This window comes from Micromys minutus (assembly GCF_963924665.1).
Source record: "Micromys minutus genome assembly, chromosome: 8".
Lineage (NCBI taxonomy): Eukaryota > Metazoa > Chordata > Mammalia > Rodentia > Muridae > Micromys > Micromys minutus.
In genome coordinates, this window is record NC_137977.1 from 12,176,527 (window position 1) to 12,199,276 (window position 22,750).

Here is a 22,750-nt window from a genome sequence, read left to right on the forward strand (position 1 = left end):
GTCACCCTCTTTGCTGCTGCTTAGGCTCTTCCCCTGTTTCCATGCTCAGATCACTGTTCTCTAGGTAATGATCTTCACCATCTTCTCAACCTAGTTACCATCTAATTAACCTCAGTGCTGAGTTAACTTACTTCTAGAAGCTTTTCTTGACCTTCTGAGGCCTGTACTGTCACAGAGACCGCCATGCCCCTGCACCCCAACACACCTGGGAACAGAGAGTTTCCAAACATCTTACCTATTGTCTTTTTATAGATAGACTCCTCTGTTCAGGCTGATGCATACTGTCTATTATCTGACCTAAAGCATATTGGTTTTTCGTAGTATTCTAGCTAATGTTTCTCAGATGTTATTGGGAGTAGCATACTTTTCTTAGTTGGTGTTTTTTTTTTTCTTTTTGTAATGTAAATTTGTTTTAAATTTGCTTGGTACATGGTAAATACTGGCTTTGCAGTTTTTAGTGAGCTGAGAGAAATTTCCAAGTATGGCGCACTGTCTGTGTAATATGCCTGTAAGATAAAGTGAAATTTTGGTAGAATTCTTATTTGTATGATCCAGTCAGATGGAAATGAAAGCTTTCTGGATACTTCTGGAATGAAAAGCCATACTCTTTAGTGGCTTCATAGGACTCTTTGCTAAATGAAGAGGGGAAGGAATCAGAAAAGGATCTAAGAGCTGTGTAGAAACTTATCTGTAGACTTTGCCCAAAACCACACACATTACATTCCCCAAATTGCCTGTATATGATGGCATTAGTCAGGTGCAAGGAGTGTGTTTTGGGACACACACACACACACCTTACATGCTAAGGTATGGTATATAGGTAGATGTGAGTCTGTTTTCTCTTTCCACTCTGTGGGTCCCAGGAATCAAACTCAGGTTATCAGGCTTGGAGATAAGCACCCTTACCCAGTTGAGCCACCTCAGCAGCCTCATTATAACTAATTTTTACCTTGTTGTGACAAATGGAAATGTGTGTTTTCAGTTGAATCTTAAGAGGACTTGTTGTCAGTACTTAGAATATTACCAATGGAAACACGGAAATGTGAGGTAAATCTACTTTTCTCAAAAACCTTCAAAGTCAAAAATTACAATTGAAGTACTGTAAAATATTAGTGTGTGTACTAATGTACAAGACAAGTTTCAGCAGTACCAGCAAGTGACAAGACTGACAGACTTGTGCTGTGTGGCAGGGATGCTTAGGGTCCATTTACAGGACAGCAGAAGGCAGGCTATTTGAGGATGAGGGGCTTCTACTCACCAGTTCCCTTCCAGGAACTCGATTCTTATAAAATTGTGAAGACGCACATTTCTTAGTGTCCATTGTATAAAAGTCACAAAGATGTCAGAAATGCCAAAGGAATTTGTTACACAGAATCAAGGATTAAAAACTGTTCACAGACAAGAAAGTATTAATAGCTTTCAGAAATGTAGGACTTTAGGATTAGATTGCTTTGGTTTCTAAGGCTTATTTTTTAAACTGTTTTGGAAAAACCTACTGGGAGACATTGTTTATCATACGGTCAACTTTGATCAATTTAAGATATTAGAGCGTGCCTGGAATCACCACAGGTGACTCTGTTGGTTCTAGACGTGTAGGCATAATGCTGCTTTATATTTGTACTGGTCAAGTGTTCCATATCCCTGTCATCCCTTCTGTTGGATTGTTTGCTCGTTGGGTTTGTTGTTAGTTGTGTTTTCTTCTTGAGACAGAGTCCTGCTACAAAGCCCAGGCCAGTCTGGTCTCAAACTTAAGATCCTTATTCCTTCACTCCATCCCTCAAGTTCCAGGGGTACAGGTATCCCCACCATGCCTGGCCAGTACTTGTAGCATGCTCTGTCTAGTGTTAAATGATGGGTTTGAAGTTAGGCAAGCCTGGGCCATAACAAACGTCACCTTTATCAAATTCATTTAATATTCTGAGCTAGATACTCAATTCTAAAGTATGTGTAACAACACAACTTTAAAGAGAAATTTGACGATTAAACAAGTTTAATAGTCACAAACCCACTCATTGCCAACACAAAAATATTTTTCTCTGATTGGCATTGTTCACACCTTTTTACTCAGAATCTGGTTATGTTCTTCTCACTTAATGACTTAGTTCATGAAATCAGTGCTATTTTAAAACACTATTTTTAGCACAAATATTAGGAAATAAGTTAACCAGAAAAAGATTAGTAATCTTTTTTAGATACCGGCCTGTCTTTTTGGAGGGTTTTGGATTTCTGATGACTTCACTAGTGTCTTACCAAACTGAGTCATTTTGCTTCCGTTGGTCCTTTCCACCCCATCTTCTAGGGAATACTTTGTATCCCTGCTTTCAGTAAAGTAGCTCCTTAATCACATACCATGATTTCTATGAATTGCTGAAGTCTTGGAGGAAAGAGCTAGTTATAGGAATTCTGTAAATTAATACTTCCATCCCTATGTTGTAGGACATTTACCAACAATTGCTTGGACATGGGTTTAAGCCAATAGAAAGTCGACCAGTGACTACACTGGGTGCTCAGGATTCCAGTGTGTTACTGATCCTTTCTCAGGGTAAGCTTTTAAGCACAAAACAGTTAGCAGAGCTTCAGAAGCTAAACTGCAAGGTCAGTACATTTTGAGACTTTCCTAAAACTATATGGACTTAGATGAATTGTTTTAGTTTTGACAATGTGATGTTGTCTAGGTGCTGATTTACAACCTGAATGGTACTTCCATCATGGAGCCAGTTGTGCTAACTTCTAGGGGCAAACGAAGGTCTGGGGCTCTGTTATACCTAGATAGATAATACATGCCTAGTAACTCACATAGTTTGTAATTCACACTTGTCTGACAAGGATCTTTCTTTACCTTTCAGTTCCTGTCCAACATTTTTCTTATGAGATTTTTGCTTTCTGCCTCCTGCTAAGTCTATAGTTAGAAACTAAGGGGACCAATGAGACACTGTTTCTTTCTTGGAAGAAATTTCACAATTTTAAAAATGAATAGTTGTGACATAGTGGTTCTCTGTTCTCTAGATTGATATTCATTTTTTCTTTTCTTTTGTGTGTGTATGAGAGAGAGAGAGAGAGAGAGAGAGAGAGAGAGAGAGAGAGTGAGTGAGTGAGTTGGGGGCTGTTGGCATTTTAATTTTTGAGACAGGGTCTTAAAATTTTCTGTGTAGCCTACATTGGCCTCAAATTCAAAATCCTGCTGCTCCTGCCTTGCAGATATTGGGATTTTGGGTCTGTTCCACTGTGCTGGGATTGAAATCGTGTACTGCCATGCCTGACTCAGCTACTTTGGTTCTTTTGAAGTTCTTTAGCATGATTAGGAAGAGAACTGTGACTCCCAATAGATGGTGCATAATGGCGTGCTGTCCTGGGATAGTGGAGCCATCGACACCGTCCTAGTGTGCAGGAGGCAAGACAGAGGCAGCTAGTTCATACCTTCATGAAATTAGCATCCTTTAGGAAGCGGTGCTGAAGGGACGAGGGACCTCACCTAGAGCTTTGTCAATATGTATATGTTGAAGGGATGCTGCAAATCAAGACTGCTTTACATTGTGTGATGCTGGTTCATGCCTTTTCTTTCATTTGTTTTATTATATTTTCAGACTTTTTGAAAAGACCTCTAGAGAGTTATGTGAAAAAACTTAAAGTGCCAGTTCATGTAATCCGAATGGAACAACGTTCTGGGTTGATCAGAGCTAGATTAAAAGGAGCTGCTGTGTCCAAAGGCCAAGTGATCACCTTCTTAGATGCTCACTGTGAGTGTACAGTAGGGTGGCTGGAGCCTCTATTAGCCCGGATCAAACATGACAGGTAATTTTCTAGAATTTGTGAATTCATTCTTAGTACTTTTATTTTAAACTGTGTGGAACATTACAAATTTCTGTTTTTAAATAAGCACAAAAGTACCATCCTTTCAAATTGCCTTCGAATTCCTCCAAGAGTGCTCCAAACAAAATGCAGACAAGACCACATTCTTAAAGTCTGACATTTAACACATTTACAAACTATCCTAATGGGGATGAATCTGGTAACATGTTGTAGAATAATTACTCTGTGCTCTGTTGACCAAAGAAGTCTGGGACAGGTAGACAGTGAACTCAGGGAAAGTTTGCTTGTCCCTCCTTTCAGAGGAGACTGCTGGGGCAGGCAGATGACCTCATTCCTGTTGACATTTTCACAGGGACTGTAGCTCTCATCGTGAAGCACAAAGCTGAAAGAGGTACATTGTGTCCTGTAACACTTGTCGTGTAAGGAGTGATTCTGTAATGCTGTTAATACGGACTGATCACTGCTACAGTGCATCTGTGCTGGTCAGCTTTCACTTTGCAAAGAATTGTCTAGTTCTGTCTTGGTTCCTAATCACAAAAGAAGTAACATCAGTCTGCTTGACCTGTATTATTAATTGAATTTCTATTTGCTGTGGCAGTTTGACCTTGAAGTTTTTACATCAACTTTAAGGTTTAAATTTTATAAAGATTTTTACTAGCCCAGTGAGGATGGAAGGGTCAGGCCATTTCATTTATCCTATTTGTTAGCAAATGGTGGCATGTAGCTATTTGTCCTCAGAGACATAAAACAAACCAGTGCTGGACCAGGGGACACCCAACAGTTTAAGAAGGACATCATTGTCCTGAAGAATCAAAAGAATAGAATCTCTCTAAATATTTTTCTGTAAGTAAAAGGAGATTGGTTTAAAGAAATATTTGCATAAAGGTAAACTTTAGAAACATGATCCTGGTCCTATACAGACAAGGTAACGTGTAATATATAGTAGAAAGTTGACTAAAACAGCATATGAATTTAAAGTTTGGGCTGTGTGGTAGATTATATATCCTAAATAGTTTCCAACAGATAAAAGTGCTGGATAAATACAGAAGCAGATTTTTTAAAAATGCACTACTGAGTTGTCATAAAGAAAAATAAATATACATCACAAAGTGAGAGCAAACAAGCTGTTCATTCACTGAGGGCAGTTGGTATTTGTGGTTTCTGTAGTGAATTCTGGGTATTATTTGTCTCTTGATAAATATACAAGTTGAAAGTCACAGGACCAAAGCCTGGGCCCAACTCATGGTGAGGCATGCTATGAATCTTAACAGCCAGTAGACTAGTAAAGCTGAGGTACTGAAATCTGTACCCAGTGAGACTGAGAACTGGATCACACACATCAGAGAAAACCTTACTGTTCCACCTTTGGTGTGGAAGAGGAGGACTGCTCCCACCACGATGTTCAAGCAGGAGATAGAAAAAGTAGGAAAATGGACTTTTTATGAAACTACAATAATTTTAATTAAAAAATAAAGACCTATGATTTAATCTTTAAATAGTGTGTGTGTGTGCGTGCGTGTGTGTGTGTGTGTGTGTGTGTGTAAGGCCAGAGTACAGCTTTCAGGTGTTGGTTTTTCTCCTTCCACCATGACTCCAATGTTTAGCTGTTGGGCGGTCTTGCCCCCTCAGAAACATACTATGAGAAGAAAGTCATGATGCTGATGGAGAGGTCAAGAGACAGCCTTCAGAAGTTGGTCTTCTCTTTCTACAGTGTAGATCCTAGGGTTGAACTCTGCTGATCAAGTTCCTTTACCCCCGAGCCAGTAACAAGCCCATGGAAAAGATTTCTTGAAGCAACAATAAAGTGTAATATGATACCACATTCTATAAACTATGTTTACTAAAGGCTGTATTTGGGACATTTTTTTCTTCAAAAGAGCTGTTGTTATTTGTGATTGTAAAGCCAACTAGAAAAATATTCATGAATATCTGATTGCACAGTCTTTACAGAGAAATAGAAACCAGAAAGAAAAAAGTTCCCTGTAGTCATTAAAAATGATTTTCATTTTTAGTGGGAATGGTGTGTACCTTTAGTCTCAGAACTCAAGAGGCAAGAGGATCTCTGAGTTTGAGTCTAGCCTAGTCTACATAGTAAGGTCCTGGACACCCAGGACTACATAGAGAGACCTTTGTCTCAAATAAACAAGCCAAACGAGCAAAAAAAAATATATATATATATATATATATGTGTGTGTGTGTGTGTGTGTGTGTGTGTGTGTGTCCTGAGCTATTATTTTAAAAATGTAATTGAATTAAAAATATAAGAAATCAACTTCAAAGTTAATAGCATTATGGTGAAGCTATAGGGAGAAGAAATATGTTTATAACTATATAACATGACTAGGAAACAGTAATGAATGTTTCTATTAATTGAGTAACATCAATGCTAGACATTTTCCCTGAAAACATTATGTACTCACTTCCCCACTTACTAAAAACTGAAGAATAGAAATAAGAGTTGTTTATAAAGAAAAAAACTTGCCTAAAAAGGATTATTAAGTACATAACACTAAGCATTAATTTTTGAAATATTTTGTAATATTTTCCATGTGGCAGATAGTAAAGAGTATGTGCGAAAGAAAAATGTAAAAAGACAGAAGGTTCTCAGCCAACAATGGATTTTGACACTGGCTTGGCACAGATTTTAGCATGGATAAACGTTACACTGTTTAATTGTAGAGTTGTTAGAATAAGAGGTCCAGGTGAAGGTTTCACATTGGCTTTTATGACCTCAGGAGAACAGTGGTGTGTCCTATCATCGATGTGATCAGCGATGACACGTTTGAGTACATGGCAGGCTCTGACATGACCTATGGTGGATTCAACTGGAAGCTCAATTTTCGTTGGTATCCTGTTCCCCAGCGAGAAATGGACAGAAGGAAAGGTGACCGGACTCTTCCTGTCAGGTAATTGGTTAGATGTTTTCTTTATAGTATATTGCAGAGTTGTGACACTTTATCGTGGGGTTAAAGGTGTTCTTTGTGAAATAGAGCCATTGTATAATTTGTGTGTGGTCAAGAATTGTAATTCATATATTTTTAAAAAGGATTTTTTCCTCCAGTTAACAAAGTTTTTTTTCATTCTGTAAACTCTGAGTACACATGATAAGTGATAACATGCATATATTCTTTCTTTTATGTATGAAAACATTACAAATTTCTAAGTTTAGTCGGTATTTAATTCAAGCTACACTTTGATCAGTTGTGTCCTTATGTTAAATACTAGCTCAGAGTTGAGTCTCGCAATGTAGCATTTTACTAGCATGTACCATCTGGGTGGTACTGACTGACTTAAGTTAGAAAAGCTTCGTCCTCACAATGCTAAACGGAGATTATGAGAAATACATTCAGTTTAAAAGAAAGTCCATCAGTACTAAGGATCAAGAAAGATGCTAAGAAATAATGAGAATTAAGAGGGCATGACGAAGTTTCCTTTCATGTGTATTTTTATACTATACTTAATCCCATGTGGCATGAGAAGGCATTCAGGAAGGCATAAAAAGCATGCTGGTAAGGACATGACCGGAGACTTGGCTACATAGACAGACCCCCTAGTATTGTTCCAGGTGCTTCCTTCAGCTTCTGTTAGTAAGGGAGCAGCACTTTCTCCTGTTCTGACATTTTTTGGTCTGTTCTCCCTTAAATTCAAATCCAATTCTGGAGAAGTCAAAGAGATTTTTCTCACTCATACTCTTTTCCAGGCTGAGTTCTTACCAGTACAAGGAAGCTCTTAGCACAGTTCAGAACTCTTAGACATTTGAGAACCTTGTCAATTACAGCATTCGGGGGAGAGAGAATGCTGCTTCCCCAGAGGGCCCTGGCATCGTGTGTGTTGATGACTTCTGAACTTATTAGGAGCCTTATCTTTGGAGCCAAGAACTTTTATTTTCTCCTGCTCCGGTCAATTTTTTTCCCTTTCACATTCATCCTTCACGGAAATCAGTGGTTAACTGAAACCACAGATACTCATTCATTTAAATCCTCCATTATTATTCCTCTGCTTAATTCTACATGCTTCTTTCTCCATGACACCCTGTGCATACCTGCCCTTGTCTTTTGCAGAAAACATGCGTGGGTAGTCAGCACAGGTGGTTCCTTTTGAAGGAGCATGTTGATGTTACTCTGTATTGCATCTACTTCAAGATTTTTCTAAGTCTGAGAAAGGGTCTCTTTGTTTTCATCCTGTTTTAACCTGCCTTTTTTTTTTTTTTTTTTTTTTTTTTTTTTTTTTTTTTTTTGCAGTAGTTGTTATTCTTTAGAACTTGGCATTTTAACCCTAACCCAAGTCTAGTTGAATAAAATAGTCAACTACCTTTTTACTTGGTAAGATTTTGGAGTCAAGTACCTGGTCATATAGAGATTATGAGAAATACATTCAGTGTAAGGAGTGTAAGGATCAAAAGAGATGCTAAGGACAGGAAGCATAGTTATGGCTTAAACAGAGCATGGGCAGGTACAGATGGTGTCTGACACAGAAACCCCATGGGCATAAGCATTGCTGAAGAGGGTAAGAGCGAGCATTGTTCTGAGTTATAAACAACTGTAGAAGTATAACACTTTTAAAAACACTGATTATAATTTTAAATTACTAAAATTAATGGCATAGTATTATGATTGAATTTCAGAACACCTACAATGGCCGGAGGCCTGTTTTCAATAGACAGAGATTACTTTCAGGAAATTGGAACATATGATGCTGGAATGGATATTTGGGGAGGAGAAAACCTAGAAATTTCCTTCAGGGTAAGTTCCCTTTGACAAAAAATAAAATCTTTTACTTAACCACAAATATGTGTTCATTATTCTTGTTTATATAAGAAGTAAAATGTAGTGAGTTTAATCTGACTCCACAACCTTCAGCCTATAAAATGTCTGATGACATTATGGAAGATTTGTTAAAACCAGTTTCAGCAAATAAATGCAGTTTTCTTTAATACTCTAGCTGTTAAACCTATGCATAATCTTTCAGTTCTCAATTTCTGTTATTTTAAGGAAGTAATTCAGGCATCAGCAACTAAATAGAAATGATTCGTAGTTTAAAGAGGCTGCTTTGGTGTGTAACTGTAAAAACAGTTTTATTGTGCTATACACTTATCTACTTGAAAATTGTTCTCCTATTAAATGTGTTTACCTTATCGGCTTTATATTTTTCAATAAGACACTGCAGCAGTTATGGAGATGACTCAGTAAAGTGCTTGCCATAGACACAAGGAGTCTGAGTTTGGTACCTAGCTCCCACCTTAAAAAAAGCTGGACATCACTGCTGAGGTGGCTCAGTGGGGAGTGACACTTCCTGCAGTCTGTGGCATGATGGGAGGAGAGAACTGATGCCTACAAGTTGTTCTCTGACACACATACCAAAGAAATTAATTGCTTAATTTTTTAAAGGCTCGGGGTGACAATTAATACATGCTGTGGTTCCAGTGCTGGAGACATGGAGACAGTAGAATCCATAGCCAAATCAGTGAACTCTAGGTTCAGTGAGAGAGCCTGTCCTCCCAAAATAAGGTGGAGAGTGATTTATAAAGACACCCAGCATTAACCTCTGGCTACCACACACACATGCATAAACATACACTACAAAAAAAAAGTAAAGGGTAAAGTATTCTGGAATTACTTTTCAGTTAATTCAACCCTGTGACCTTTCATTTCATACTCACTACTATTCGCATATTAGATGACAATGTACACTGCTAATGGCTTCTAACACAGCATATTAGAGACAGAACTGCGTGTGCTGTAGGTGGAAGCAGGAAGCTCTTGCTCTCTGCTTGCTTAAAGGAGAATCCTGACAACCTCTGGGAAATGCTATCTAGCTCTAATCCAACACAGTAGAATCCTGAGAAAACCTGAAGGTAGGCACCCTGAATATTGAACAAAGGAAAAAATTTTTCAAAATGTGAGTTTTAATTGCAAATATGATATTTTCTTTATGGTACAAAAATATATTTTGAAACAATTGCATTGAATCAAGAATGTAAGTCTTTTCTGATTCTCCATTGATTGATTGAACAGAATAGGATGTGCTGCTTTGTCTTGTTGAAGAAATCATGGTACTGTTTGTTCTATGTTGTGGCAAAAGTTTGGAGAGGCAGAAAGAGAAGGAGATTTGCCTGGGTACTCCATGATCATGGGTGTGTGTAGTGTAATGTTAAAGTGTAAGCCACATCCAACATGTTTGAGCATTTCCCGAAACAGTGTGTCGTTGCTGATGGGCAGATTATGGTTCAGCAGTTTGAATTTGTGATGCTCTGCATTTAGAGAATGCTGCTAAACACCCCACTCTTCTATGTCTAGTTCGTAACCTATCTATTCTGTATTTTAATCTGATTTTGACCAAAATTTTGTAAAACACTTGGTCCTATGGCAATATCGGCTATATACCAGAGCAGAATCTTTGAGCCCTGAACTTTGTTGTTTCCTTTCGAGATGGTTTCACTGTGTAATACTGGCTGGCTTAGAGCTCTCTAATTAGACCAGGCTGGCCTTAACTCATGGAGATTCATTGCCTCTACTTCCTGAACATTGGTATTAAACACATAGATCACCATAGCCAGGCTGATGCTCTGAATTTTAGACTACATGTCCAACACAGTCTGCTTTGCTCTTTAATTCAGATTTGGTAATTTGGAAACATTTTAGCGAAAATTTACCACTAACTACAGCTTTTTCCATTCAAGGTTATAAATAAAAACTAAAGCCTTTCCATTGAAAAGAAAAATAGGACATGACTATCACAGGAACCTTTGTTAGGTAGTCACTAAGTTATGTCCTGCTCTGTTCAGATTTGGCAGTGTGGAGGAACTTTGGAAATAGTGACATGTTCCCATGTTGGTCATGTGTTTCGGAAAGCTACACCCTACACGTTTCCAGGAGGGACAGGGCAGATTATCAACAAGAATAACAGACGGCTTGCAGAAGTATGGATGGATGAATTCAAGAATTTCTTCTATATAATTTCTCCAGGTTAGTGTATTTTGAATAATATTATATACAAGTATGTACTTTTATTTTTGTATGTATAAAATTTTTTAAAATCTGAGTGGGGTGGCACTTGTGTCATAGCCTGTGTGTGAACTCCACATTTAACTTGTGGGAGTTAATTTTTCTCTTTCCACCATATGGGTGCCAGGGATTGAACTCAGGTCTTCACGTTTTGTTAGCAAAAATCTTTATCCACTGAGTCATCTCATTGGCCCAAGATTTTATTATTGCAGGAGGTACATATCGCCTTCCCCATAAAACGGTGCCAACTTAGAAGCACGTTATGAGAGTCTTCAGAAGCAGGCTCTGAATGTTTCTGTCTAGGGCTTTTATGAAACCATCTCATGTCATAAAGCTAGTACAGAGCCCATAGCATTCCTAAAGAGGTTTCTCTACAAGAATAATCGGGCTTTTGTGTTTATCGGTTTTTTCCTCCTCCTCAGCAATAAGCCTGTCTGAAAGTATTACTGTTCTACCTTGGTGTTCAGTTACAGTACTTCAAGGCTCAGATGGGTGTGAACATAGTTCAGTGAGTTATATGACAGAAAGCTGACTAGAGATAGTTGTACTGTTTAATATTTACACCAAATAGATCTTAACTGAAATTTTTTTACCTTAATGTAAATTAAAGATTTTTGATCCCTATGTAGCTGATTATTGTTTAATATTAGTATGTGTTACATTTCCACATGAATTTTTTCTTTGAAAACAATTAAAATACATGCCTTATTCTCGCTTTCTACTCTGGGAGATGGGTCCATAGCATGCCACTTGGAGTTCATATATCACCTAATAACTTTCCTTTTCCACTCAGCTGCTTCGTGAGAATGAACATATAAGCAGACATGTATTACCAAATAGAACTCTAATAAAACAATTATTTCTTTCAACAGGTGTTACAAAGGTAGATTATGGAGATATATCATCAAGACTTGGTCTGAGACATAAACTACAATGCAAACCTTTCTCTTGGTACCTAGAAAATATTTACCCTGATTCTCAAATTCCTCGACACTATTTCTCATTGGGAGAGGTAAAAACAAATATATGTGTATACATATTTTGTGAAGTTATCATCTCTTTAAGAAGTTAAAACTTCTAAGAGGTTTTAAAAAGAAGCTTGTGCTGATGAGAATGACCTAAAAGAGAAGATTTGACCAAGCCAGCCTCCCACCCCTTATGATGACTTTTGTCAAAAATAGCAGCAAGTGTAGGCAGAGCTGTGGAAGAGTAGGACCTCTGTGCACTGTTGGTGGGACAGTAAAATGGTGCCGGTGCCATGTCTGGGAAATAATATGGAGTTCTTCAGAAACTTAGCACTACATTACTGAGGTCTGACTCAGTGGTAGTGCTCTTTATCAACACTGCAAGGTGTAAAATACAGCCATTGTGTGTAGGATATTAGGGACATACTTGTTCCATGGCAGCACTGTTGACAAACCTAAGTGGTCCAAGCAACTCAGATTTCCAGAGACATAATGATAAGCAAGAAGTTGCATGTACAGACAGTGAAAAATTAGCTTTCAAGAGGATGAACATCCTGATTATTATATTATTCTTTTATTATTATTATATTACCTCATATAATAAACTTTGAAGACATTTTGTTTAGGTGACACAGGGTGGTGACAAAAATAATGTGTAATTCACTTCTGTCAAGTACCTACAGTTGTGTAGAAATAGAAAAGGAAGGTAGAGGCTGATGTAAAGACTGGAACACAGGCAGTCCATCTCTTGGGACAGAGTAGAAAGGAGTGATGGGATCAAGTACAGGTCAGATGAGAGTGGTGGATTTTTGTGTTGATACTTGAGATGTGCCCTTGTAGTGACTTCAGGTAAATACAGATTATTGGTTGAGAGTAAGACAGGCCATTAGTGGTGTCTTGGGGAAAGAGGGCAAACAAACCCAGGCTGTAGGTGAGCATCGGGGGAGCTGATGCTGGTGAGTAAAACCATGAGCTCCTACCCCCACCTCACCCCCTTTCCTTCCCATTCTCCCCTTTCAGTGAGAATAATCTAGGTTGAGTGACATGCCTCAAGGATTTAGAGCAGCCACGCCTGTAGACTGGTGAATGAAAGGCTTTTCTTTCTTTGAAGTGACCTGGTATTTGACAATGCCAAGGCATTATTAGCTAGGATGGAGTTTGGGCAAATTAAAAGGTGATACCTATCCAATTTATGGGAGATGGTTGTGAAGGCAAATTGGCCTCTTACCTTTTAGCCTGCTAGCTTCCTAAGTGATATAGGCGTACCATCTGGTCTTCATGACATTGTCTCAGAAATGTAGCCTGTGGTCTTTTTGTACCAGGTCACACCCAGATGAAAAGTCTCATTTCTGGGGCAAGATTGTTAGGATGTTGTCAACCAAGTCTGCCTTCCAGACCTTGTACTGTAGGATTTGGAACCAAAATAATGTTTCATTATAATAGCTAATAGTTGTTAATCCATGAACCAGCAAGAGATACACCTGATCTTTCCTTGTTTAGCTAGTGGGGCAGAACAATTGGTGATTTGGGCAGTTCTTTTGGTTCTAACATGTACTTAGCATCTACTTTCTTACCAATCTTGAGATGTTCCTCTTCTGATGACTCAGTTAAATCGGCTTTTGTGAAATAGATACCTGTCTAATGGAAATGGGAAATTTGCATTGCTCCATGCCATGGCCTTTTCCAAAGCTCTTTTGGCCTGAAAATGCCTAGCTATAGTCTCCTGAGATGTTATCAGAGGGATTGTCAAGAGGGATTGTGAGATTTCCCCATCGTCATTGGATGTCAGCTGGTGTTATGCAGGTCATGTTTAGGAGGCCATATTGTTGATTTCATTGGTGCAACTTCCCTGTCATATATATAGAAGACACTATCTTGAAGCAGAACCCTAGTCCTCTGGCTAGTACAGTCTTTCTGCTCCCTTCGTATGTTCCCTGAGCCTTTGCAGGGGTTATTATATTATATCACTTGGGGCTGATATCCCAGTCTGTTTTTGGTATTTAGACCAGTTGTGGCTTTCTCTGATGGTCTCCATCTGCTTCAAAAAGAAGCTTCTTTAATGAGGACTTAGAATGTAGTTAGAAGCTGTGCTGGTTTAGGGAAACAGCAGTCGTGGGTTCTCCCTTAGGGTCTGCAGCTTTACCAGTTACTTATAGTGGCTAGGTCTTTACTGTCCCAAGTATGAATTCCTTCCTGTGGAGTCCACTTGGATAGCTGTTATCTATACTCAACATATAAACGTCACTAAAGAAAGACTAAAGGATTGACTTTATTGTGTCTGTATGTGCCTCTCCTGGGTAAGCTCCAGCATTCTAACTACTGATGTCTTCATTGTCCCACAGATACGAAATGTGGAAACAAATCAGTGTCTAGATAACATGGCTAGAAAAGAGAATGAGAAGGTTGGAATTTTTAATTGTCATGGTATGGGAGGTAATCAGGTGAGTGTATTGTAAACTTTCAAACCATTTTTAGTTTACTTTATTTTGCCCTTTTAATCCCATAGCATTATTCAGGAATCTTTATATCTTTAAAGAAAAATGAGTATTAGGCAAAGGGTGCTTTCAGTATAATGATTGATACATTATTTTATTTTATTTTTTTAGATAGGTCTCACTGTGTAGTCTTGACTAGCTTACAGCTTTCAATATGGCCTTGAATTTGAGATTCATCTGCCTCTTGAAATGATTTCTTCTCACCCCCTACCCTCAGCCAGGGTTTCTCTATGTACCTTCTGCTGTCCTGGAACTCACCCTTTAGACCATGTTGGCCTTGAACTTACAGAGGTCCACCTGCCTCTGCCTCCCGGAGCATTGGGACTATCACACCCAACCTCTAATTTAATAAAACATTTTAAAGGCCTCTATGACAACTGAATTAACATTGGTGAACACAAAATTTATTTTGTTCTTTTTAGAAAACAAAGCAAAAGCCTGCCCTTAATAATGCACTTAGAGAACTAAGGTAGATTTTACTTTACTCTGTAAAATTGGTGTAGCTTTTCTGAAACTTTCCATTACTTTAACATTGTAAAAGTTATGTCTTGAGATAGTTCCAGGTTACTTGAGTGTAGCCCAGGGAGAATTGAAGCCTGAGCTTTAGTGTTTGTCTGCTCATACATACCGCCTCAGTGTCTGTTGAAGCCAACTCCTGTGTCCCATTGTCTCATAGCTACAAAATGCACAAATGTTGGCATTTAAAATGCTAAGTACTTTCTTTTTACTATTAAAGCTTACATAGGTTCATGTTTGCTTTTCAGGTTTTCTCTTATACTGCCAACAAAGAAATTAGAACAGATGACCTTTGTTTGGATGTTTCCAAACTTAACGGCCCAGTTACCATGCTCAAATGCCACCACCTAAAAGGCAACCAGCTCTGGGAGTATGACCCAGTGGTAAGTTACCCACCTGCCTATAGGAATGGAAGCTACAGGGTGGCACTGGGCAGGCACATTTACACTTATGACTGATGTGTTAATAGTAACTAATATTGTTGATATGGCTTTTACAAGTGGCCCAAACGTCTCTTTGTTTCTAGATGTGTACTGTTGCCATTGTGGTGTTAACTGTCCCCTCCTGAAGCTGTCTCCTGACAGTAGGTGCAGTGGCATTGTGACAACCAACAGATCTTGTTAGAGAAGAAGCTCCTTATCTTCAGTCTGTTGGAATATAACAGGATATTAATTAGGTAGATACTAATTAGGTAATGACCTTCTTACAGTAGCTTCAGTGATTAGATTATATGTACAGAACTCTCTAGGTAAATAGTTTCTGGTATGGATTATGGTCTCTGATACCCAAGATAACGATTTCAGCTCTGAAAGAAAAAAAGACGGGCTGTTTACTGTCAGATCTGTTACTCTTTTTCCAGGAAAGCATTTATCAAGCTGTTACCATTTGGTCCATAGTGAGGCCATAGATTAAGGAAGACAGGCCTTGTCTACAGTGTGAGGCGGCCAACACACAAAGATCCGAGGTGGTTTTGGCTAGTCAGTCTACACCCTGCCACAATGGGTATTTGAAAAGTGAATGTTGAGTTGTAAATGTAGGAAGCCAGAGATGGTTTCAAGCATTTTAAAAGAACTAGTTGTACATGTGAAGTTTTAAAATTTCCAGATCACTTTGCAAAGTCTTTTTTTCCCCTGAGAAAAAACTGATGTCTTGGGCTGGTTTTTCACAGAAGTAGACTCCAAGATAAAGGTGGCTGTGGAGATGTTTACTAGGGAACACTTCTGAATTAGTAACTGAAAAGGGAAGGGGTGGCAAGTTGCCTTGCTAGCCCAGTAGTTTGAGCGATTCCAGAGGGTGAGGTGGAGGGAGCAGACCATCAGAGCTGCCCTGCTTCCATCTGTCACAGCAGAGCCGCCAGGAAAGGATGGAGCATGTGTCAGCAGTGGGAGCCTCAAATCAGGATACTGCTTTATGGGTAGAAATTAATGGTCCCTGGTCACACAGTGATAAATAAATCAATTTATAATAAATAGTAAAGGATGGTATAAAGCAGACATTGGATTTTTGATTCTTGATCCTAGACTTTTTGTTTAGTACCCTAAATTAAATTTGTGATTAAATTTGCATTTTTGTGCATGTTTAAATCTTATATTATGTACTATATAAAGTTTATAGTATAACAGTAAGTTCTTTGCCTTTGCAAAACATGTGCTGCCTCTTTTGAAATAGTGTACATTGAGACAGACCCATTTACATTTAGAGACTGGAGGCAAGAGGTGGGTGAATATTGTTCTATACTGTGGGTAGCCTTGCAGTAAGCGATGAAAGCATTTATCCTCTCCTTCAAGGGTTGCTGTTAGGAGTGCGTCACTTGTCTACCCAGTGTCTGAGTCTTGCTCTCTCTAGAGACTTGCCAGGGTTCTTTAGGTCCTCTGCTGAGTGCTGTAGTGACACAGTGTTCAGTGCTGGAGCCTTGGAGCTCGGCACCTGTCAGCAGCCAGAGCTGTGTCTAGAGCAAGGTTCTTCACCGCATCCAGGTCTCCTTGGAGGTGTACCCCTGCTGATAGCAATAGTCAGCATGGAACATTTAAAGACTCTAGAAAACTGGATGTGGTGGCACATTTTGGAATCTCAGCACTCAGAGGCCATGGAGGCCTGGGTTATACAGCAAAGCCTTGTCTTTAAAAAAAGGAGGGGGGTAGACCCTAAATAAATGAAATGTCTTTTTTAGAAACTAGGTGGGAAAACAAAACATCATAGGTTTTGTTGTGCTTGGTTCTCTTCTGCTTTAGTCATACTGACCATGAGCCTGAGGAAGGATATTGCCTTTGTTGGAAGTTTGGGACGTTGGATAGGCCAGACCCTTCATAGTACACTGGTTTTTATCTTCACTGAAACTGAAGACTGAAGTATGGCATGTAGAATCTGGGCTTCTTCCTCGCTGTTAGACTGTGTCACACTGCAGAGCCCATCCTCAGCCAGGAAGCCATACCCACCTGCGTTATAAAAGCTAGCACACTCCAGCTCACAGCTACTGTGTCCTCTAGGTTCAGTGTCTACGCATCTGTGAGAATTGAAGTCAGTGTGCTGGGACCATGTGCAGTCATTTGCCAGGTCTCACTTGGACACAGCACAGGTAATACAGAACTAGAAATAAAGAAATGGCTGCCATCACATTTCTGTTAGCTTTTAAGGTAACAAAACTGTTAAAGAGGCATCATGAAAATGAGATGGTACAGGGGATGGAGAGTTCTTACAGAGGACCTAGGTTCAATTCCTGTCACCCACATGGTGGTTCAGTTCTAAGGGATCATATGCCCTCTTCTGACTTCCAAAGGCACCAGGCATACACATCGCATACAGGTATACATACAAACAAAACACCCATACACATAAAGTAAAATAGAATATAAAAATTTAAATGAGATCTTACAGAGAAAAGAATCACATTAAAATCAGGACGTGAGTAAAGAATCAGATGAATGTGTGTTGGTTATCATTGCAGTTACTTGACCTGTTGGTGCACCTTTTCCAGTCCACTGGTGGTCTCCTGTCTAGAACACATTATCAGACTCTTTGTGGGTCATGAGCACTATGAAATTACCCTAAAAATGAGCATGAAAGTATCAAATCTAAAATGTAGACATGAGGTAGATAGCTGTCTTCCTCACTGATTATTTACAGCCTCACAGATATAGTGTGGGCTATGTTATAATACAACTTTATTTTAAAAAACAAAAATAAATGTACAGATTTTAAACATTTTTGCATAAAAGTATACAAATACATTTTTGTCAGTACTTGATTTTTTTAAAGGTTTGATAGGGTGCATTAAGATCTTACTAGTTACAATGAGCATAAAGTACATGTAAAACAAGATGTAACCTGGAAATAGTCAGTTTTCTTGGTGTGTGAAGATTAAGCATAATGGTTTTTAATTTTCTTTTTTTTCTTTTTTTCTTTTTTTTTTTTTTTTTTTTTTTTTTTTTTTTTTTTTTTGGCCTTTGTATTTTCTTGAACTTCATACAGTCTGTGAGTTGTTTCTGGGGTGTTCAGAGCTTTCTAGGGTTAGTATCCAATTATCAGTGACTACATATTATGTCTGTTCTTTTGTGACTGGGTTATCTCACTCAGGATGATATTCTCTAGATGTGTCCATTTTCTTAAGAATTTCATAAAGTCATTGTTTCTGATAGCTGAGTAGTACTCCATTGTATAAATATACCACAATTTTTGTATCCATTCATTTACCGAAGGACATCTGGGTTCTTTCCAGCTTCTGGTTATTATAAATAGGGCTGCAATGAACATTGTGGGGCATGTATCTTTGTTGTATATTGGAGCGTCTCTGGGGTAAATGCCCAGAAGTGGAATAACTGGGTCTTCAGGTAGTACTATGTCCAATTTTCTGATATGATACTTATTTTCAAAGTGAGAAAGCCCAAGTTGCTTATGCTAGGAACCCAGTCTAGGTTCCTGTGCTTTTGTGTGCCACAATACCTCCCTTCACCTTAAGGACAACACCTGGATTTGATATCTAAGCTTATGGTTGATTGTACTGTCTCAGACACTGTAGCATTCTTGTGTATCACTCTGTAGAAGTACCCATGTTTCTAAACTCTTAAGGTTTAGAATCATAAGATTCAATAGCCTTATCACAGAGAAATGAAAAATAATGGAAACAGTTATTTGGAAATGTGTTGGAAGAGCCTAAGTTAGTCACTAACCTGGCTAGAGTTCTCTTTTTATTTTAAGGAAACTATATGGTGGGGGGAGGGGTGGCAGTAGTGCACAATTTTAATCCCAATACCTGGGAGGCAAGGCAGGTGGATTTCTGGGAGTTCAAGCTTGGTCTATGTAGCAAGTTCTAGGCCACCCAGGGATAAGTAGTTCAGTGCTGTCTCCCAAAAGGGAGGGGGTGCCGGGTGTTGTTTTTTTCTACTTTCTAGTTAAGGTATGTGCTTTCCTCTGCCACTTTCAGAAATTAACCCTGCAGCATGTGAACAGTAATCAGTGCCTGGATAAAGCCACAGAGGAGGACAGCCAGGTGCCCAGCATTAGAGACTGCACTGGAAGCCGGTCCCAGCAGTGGCTTCTCCGAAATGTCACCCTTCCAGAAATATTCTGAGACCAAATTTACAACAACAAGAAAGAAGAATTGACTGGGCTACCTCAGCACACATTTCTGCCACATTCTTAAGTAGCAAAAAAGGAAAAGTGTTTCCTCTTCTGTGGAATGTTAAGGTTTATCAGCCATTAAAACTCAGACTCTAGCTTTTCACTTTCTGTGAACTAGCCTTCCTGTCCCAGGACGTGAGATTGCAAAGTAGTGAGACTGTGCACACTGATGTTTACAAGACTGGAAGTCTTCATCAAGAACAGTGGCAATGCCTTCAGATCCCAAACAGGCACAGGAGTGCTCTTGGGATAGATGCACTTTCCACAGCTTTCATGCACATCAGCCGTTTCTGCTGACTGTGCCTTGTGAAGAAGAGATTTCATGATTAGAATCAGTAGCCAGAATATTAAATATTGATAGAAAAGTAAGTGGAAAAGAACTGGAACCAGGTTCAGAATCATGAAAACATTTTTACAACAATAAAAATTATGTCATACAGGGTTTAAAGGAAATTAAAAAGAATTATGAGAAGTACAATTTGTTATAGTATAGTATGAGATTTCTATATAGATTTTATACCTCAGTGGGGAAAAACTGATTCCAGTGACGTTCATGTTGTTTTCATCTGTGATAGTCATGGATGCTTATATTTTCCTTGGGGTGCTCAGAATGAGATAGTAGGTGGGGTGGAGCTCTCTGAACATAGTTTGAATTTCTTTTTACAATATTTTTATTTGGTTTATGGGCTGTTGAAATTGTAAGTTTTAATTGCCTTTTTTTAAAAAAAAGATTTATTATGCCTGGTCTCAATCAGAAAGTTGTAGCTCTGTCTCTGTTGTTGTTGGGTCAGCTGGCTTAGCCTCTGCCTCACCCGCCCTCCCGCCTCCACACGCAGGTTCTTACCATGTGTTCAACTTAACTCCATTGAACTGATTGTGCTTAATGCCCAGGACTCATGCGACTGTGCTACAGGTTTGTTTTCACAGCAATAACTGCTCAGATCCCCGTGAGTCACTTAACAAAAGGCTTACAAAGAGTGCTGTTTATTCGGATATTTGGAGATCATACATTTGATGGGTTTTCTGAAAACCTTTTCCACTCCAGGTGCGCTTCACTGTCAGGTGCACATTTAGGTTAATCTTGAGTTGTGATATTGAGTTGCTGCTTTTTTAAAAAATAAAAATGAACTGAAAATGTTTAATTGGCATTTTTTTAATGAGTTAGCCAAAGAAGTGCAGCTATGATTCCACATTAAAGTTCTGCATTTCCTCCCTAAATTTCATTTTGTTAATTGATTTTCTTTACTCTGTTTTTAGTAACAGAATCACGTATTAAAATTTGCTGTTAATTAAAGTTTACTTTTTGATCTCACAGAAATCTCGTGACATTTTTCCGTAGCAACCCATTAGCCAAAATGCATACACTCTGCTTCCTGTCTGTCAGATTATATTTAATGGTATTTCTTTTTTATTATTATTATTATGAAAGACTTGCTGCAGGAAGTGCTGTTTCTTGTGCTTAAGAATGTCCTGGAAGTCACACTCGCCTGTGACATTTGCCCGCTTATGGACACACCAGTTCTCATCATTCATCCAATGAGCATCGAATGTATGGGTGCTTAGGGTAAGGCTGTCCTCCAGGATGCAGAGACCCCCCCATGAAATCTGAAATGAAACAGGTGTTGGCTGGAATACTTTTTCTCCTCTGTGAGCTATGTTAATTCTATCTCCAATGGGCCCAATGTTTGAAAAGTCAGATGTCTAATAAATTATTTTCATGCTCAGAATTTCAGATTTTTGTACCCTAACATAACATGGTTTTATTCCTTATTGTAAAAATTTAACAGCATTGTGATTTTAAAATGTGTCACTTTTTAAGTGGGGGGAAGTGAGTGACTTCATTCATGGGTACTTTTAGAACCTATTAGATAATCTTAATGCCTTTATTTTTCTAATTAAAATATTCCTAAATACTTTGAAACTATAAAGCACTCTGAGTAGTTGTGCCTTACATTGGTTTAATGAAGGTGAATGGATCCTTTCATCATGGCTGTTTGTGGGTTAAGCAGATGGTCATCCTGTTGGAATCTAATTGAGAAGAAAAAGAATGACAAAGAAATTGAAGAATGATGCTGGGCTTATTTTGGCCAGTGAAGTATTCAGAGGTGTGAAAACTAAAGATGTGGTTGGTTTTATTTTTAAGGCAGAGCCTTACTCTACAGTCAGACTCACAGTAGTCCTCTGCCTGAATCTCCATCCAAGGGCTGAGATTAAAGGCACTCCCAAACCTGGCCAAGATGATCTGAATCTCACATCCTTTCTCCCCTCATAAGTCACAGGCTCTTTGAATGTTTCTCAATCCTATTCTAAATGTAAGACTTACAATTGTAAAACGTCTTCAGGGATGTATAGGGAACACATTGTGTGACTTTGGAGTTGGTGATGATTTGCCAGATAGGACGGCGACAATGTGAGCGGCCAGCTAGACACAGGACTTCTTCACTTGTAAAGCGGCACTGAAAAAAGGCACGAGACCTGCTGGCACACACCTTAGTCAGCAGTCCGCAGTCAGTCGGTCCACAGTCACTTCCAGGGCAATATGGTGATGCCCTGTCTAAAAGGTCAGCATCCACATGTTTCAGATTAGTTTTACCTGTGTGGGTGTATGTGGGTAAGTGCATGTGAATGCCCAGGACATGGAATCGCCTGGAGCTGCCTGACATGCTGCTGGGGACCAACTTTGTTCTCTGGAAGAAACGCCAAGTGTTCTTAACCACTGAGCCATCTGTCCAACACCAACACATCTAAATGTGACTGAACTGAATCATGTTTACCAGCTAGTTTCTTCCATTTACTCTGTCAGTGGTCATAACTAGTTTTATGTCCATTTAAAGTGATAAGGCAGGAAAAACTCTAAAGTTGACTTTAAAAAATTGAATTGGTATTAACAAGGATGTATTGGAACCCCAGGAAGCCCACAGCCTAAGTTGAACAGAGTCTTCCTCTCCATCGCTGGCAACTCTGAGCTGAGAAGATGGCTGTCAGGAAAAGTGCTTGCAGTGCAGGCACGAGAGCCCGAGCCTGATTCCCAGAAATGATGTCTTAAAACATAAATCCACCAGATATGGCGACATGAATCTCACTCTTGGCCCTGGGGAAGTGAACTCACCAGCCAGCAGCTAGTGAGCTCCTGGCAAACGAGGCTAGAAATCAAGGTAGATGGCGCCTAAAGACTGAGAACCAAGGTTGCCCTGTGACCTCCAGATGAAGAGATGAGAGCTGATGTCCCTTTCTGTTCTCAGCTCTGAGTCTCAGCATTTCCTGAGAGGGTTGGGACAGAAAGAGACACAGTCTCTTCATAACTGCCATTGTGAGAGAAGTTGTCGGTCTGGCTTCAGAGACA

General features: G+C 39.1%; 1 protein-coding gene across 2 annotated transcripts in view; it reads left to right on the top strand.

The window, feature by feature from the left end:
- Positions 1–21,304, top strand: part of GALNT1 (polypeptide N-acetylgalactosaminyltransferase 1) — a 69,096-nt gene extending 47,792 nt beyond the window's left edge. For both annotated transcript variants that reach the window (XM_080920425.1, XM_080920424.1), the window contains 8 exons: positions 3,585–3,792; positions 6,546–6,716; positions 8,435–8,552; positions 10,595–10,775; positions 11,687–11,826; positions 14,122–14,220; positions 15,039–15,173; positions 19,211–21,304. In XM_080920425.1, the coding sequence (XP_080776551.1) occupies positions 3,585–3,792; positions 6,546–6,716; positions 8,435–8,552; positions 10,595–10,775; positions 11,687–11,826; positions 14,122–14,220; positions 15,039–15,173; positions 19,211–19,357 (1,199 nt within the window). In that variant the 3' untranslated portion in view covers positions 19,358–21,304. The remainder of the gene's footprint in view (positions 1–3,584; positions 3,793–6,545; positions 6,717–8,434; positions 8,553–10,594; positions 10,776–11,686; positions 11,827–14,121; positions 14,221–15,038; positions 15,174–19,210) is intronic.
- The last annotated feature ends 1,446 nt before the right edge of the window (positions 21,305–22,750 follow it).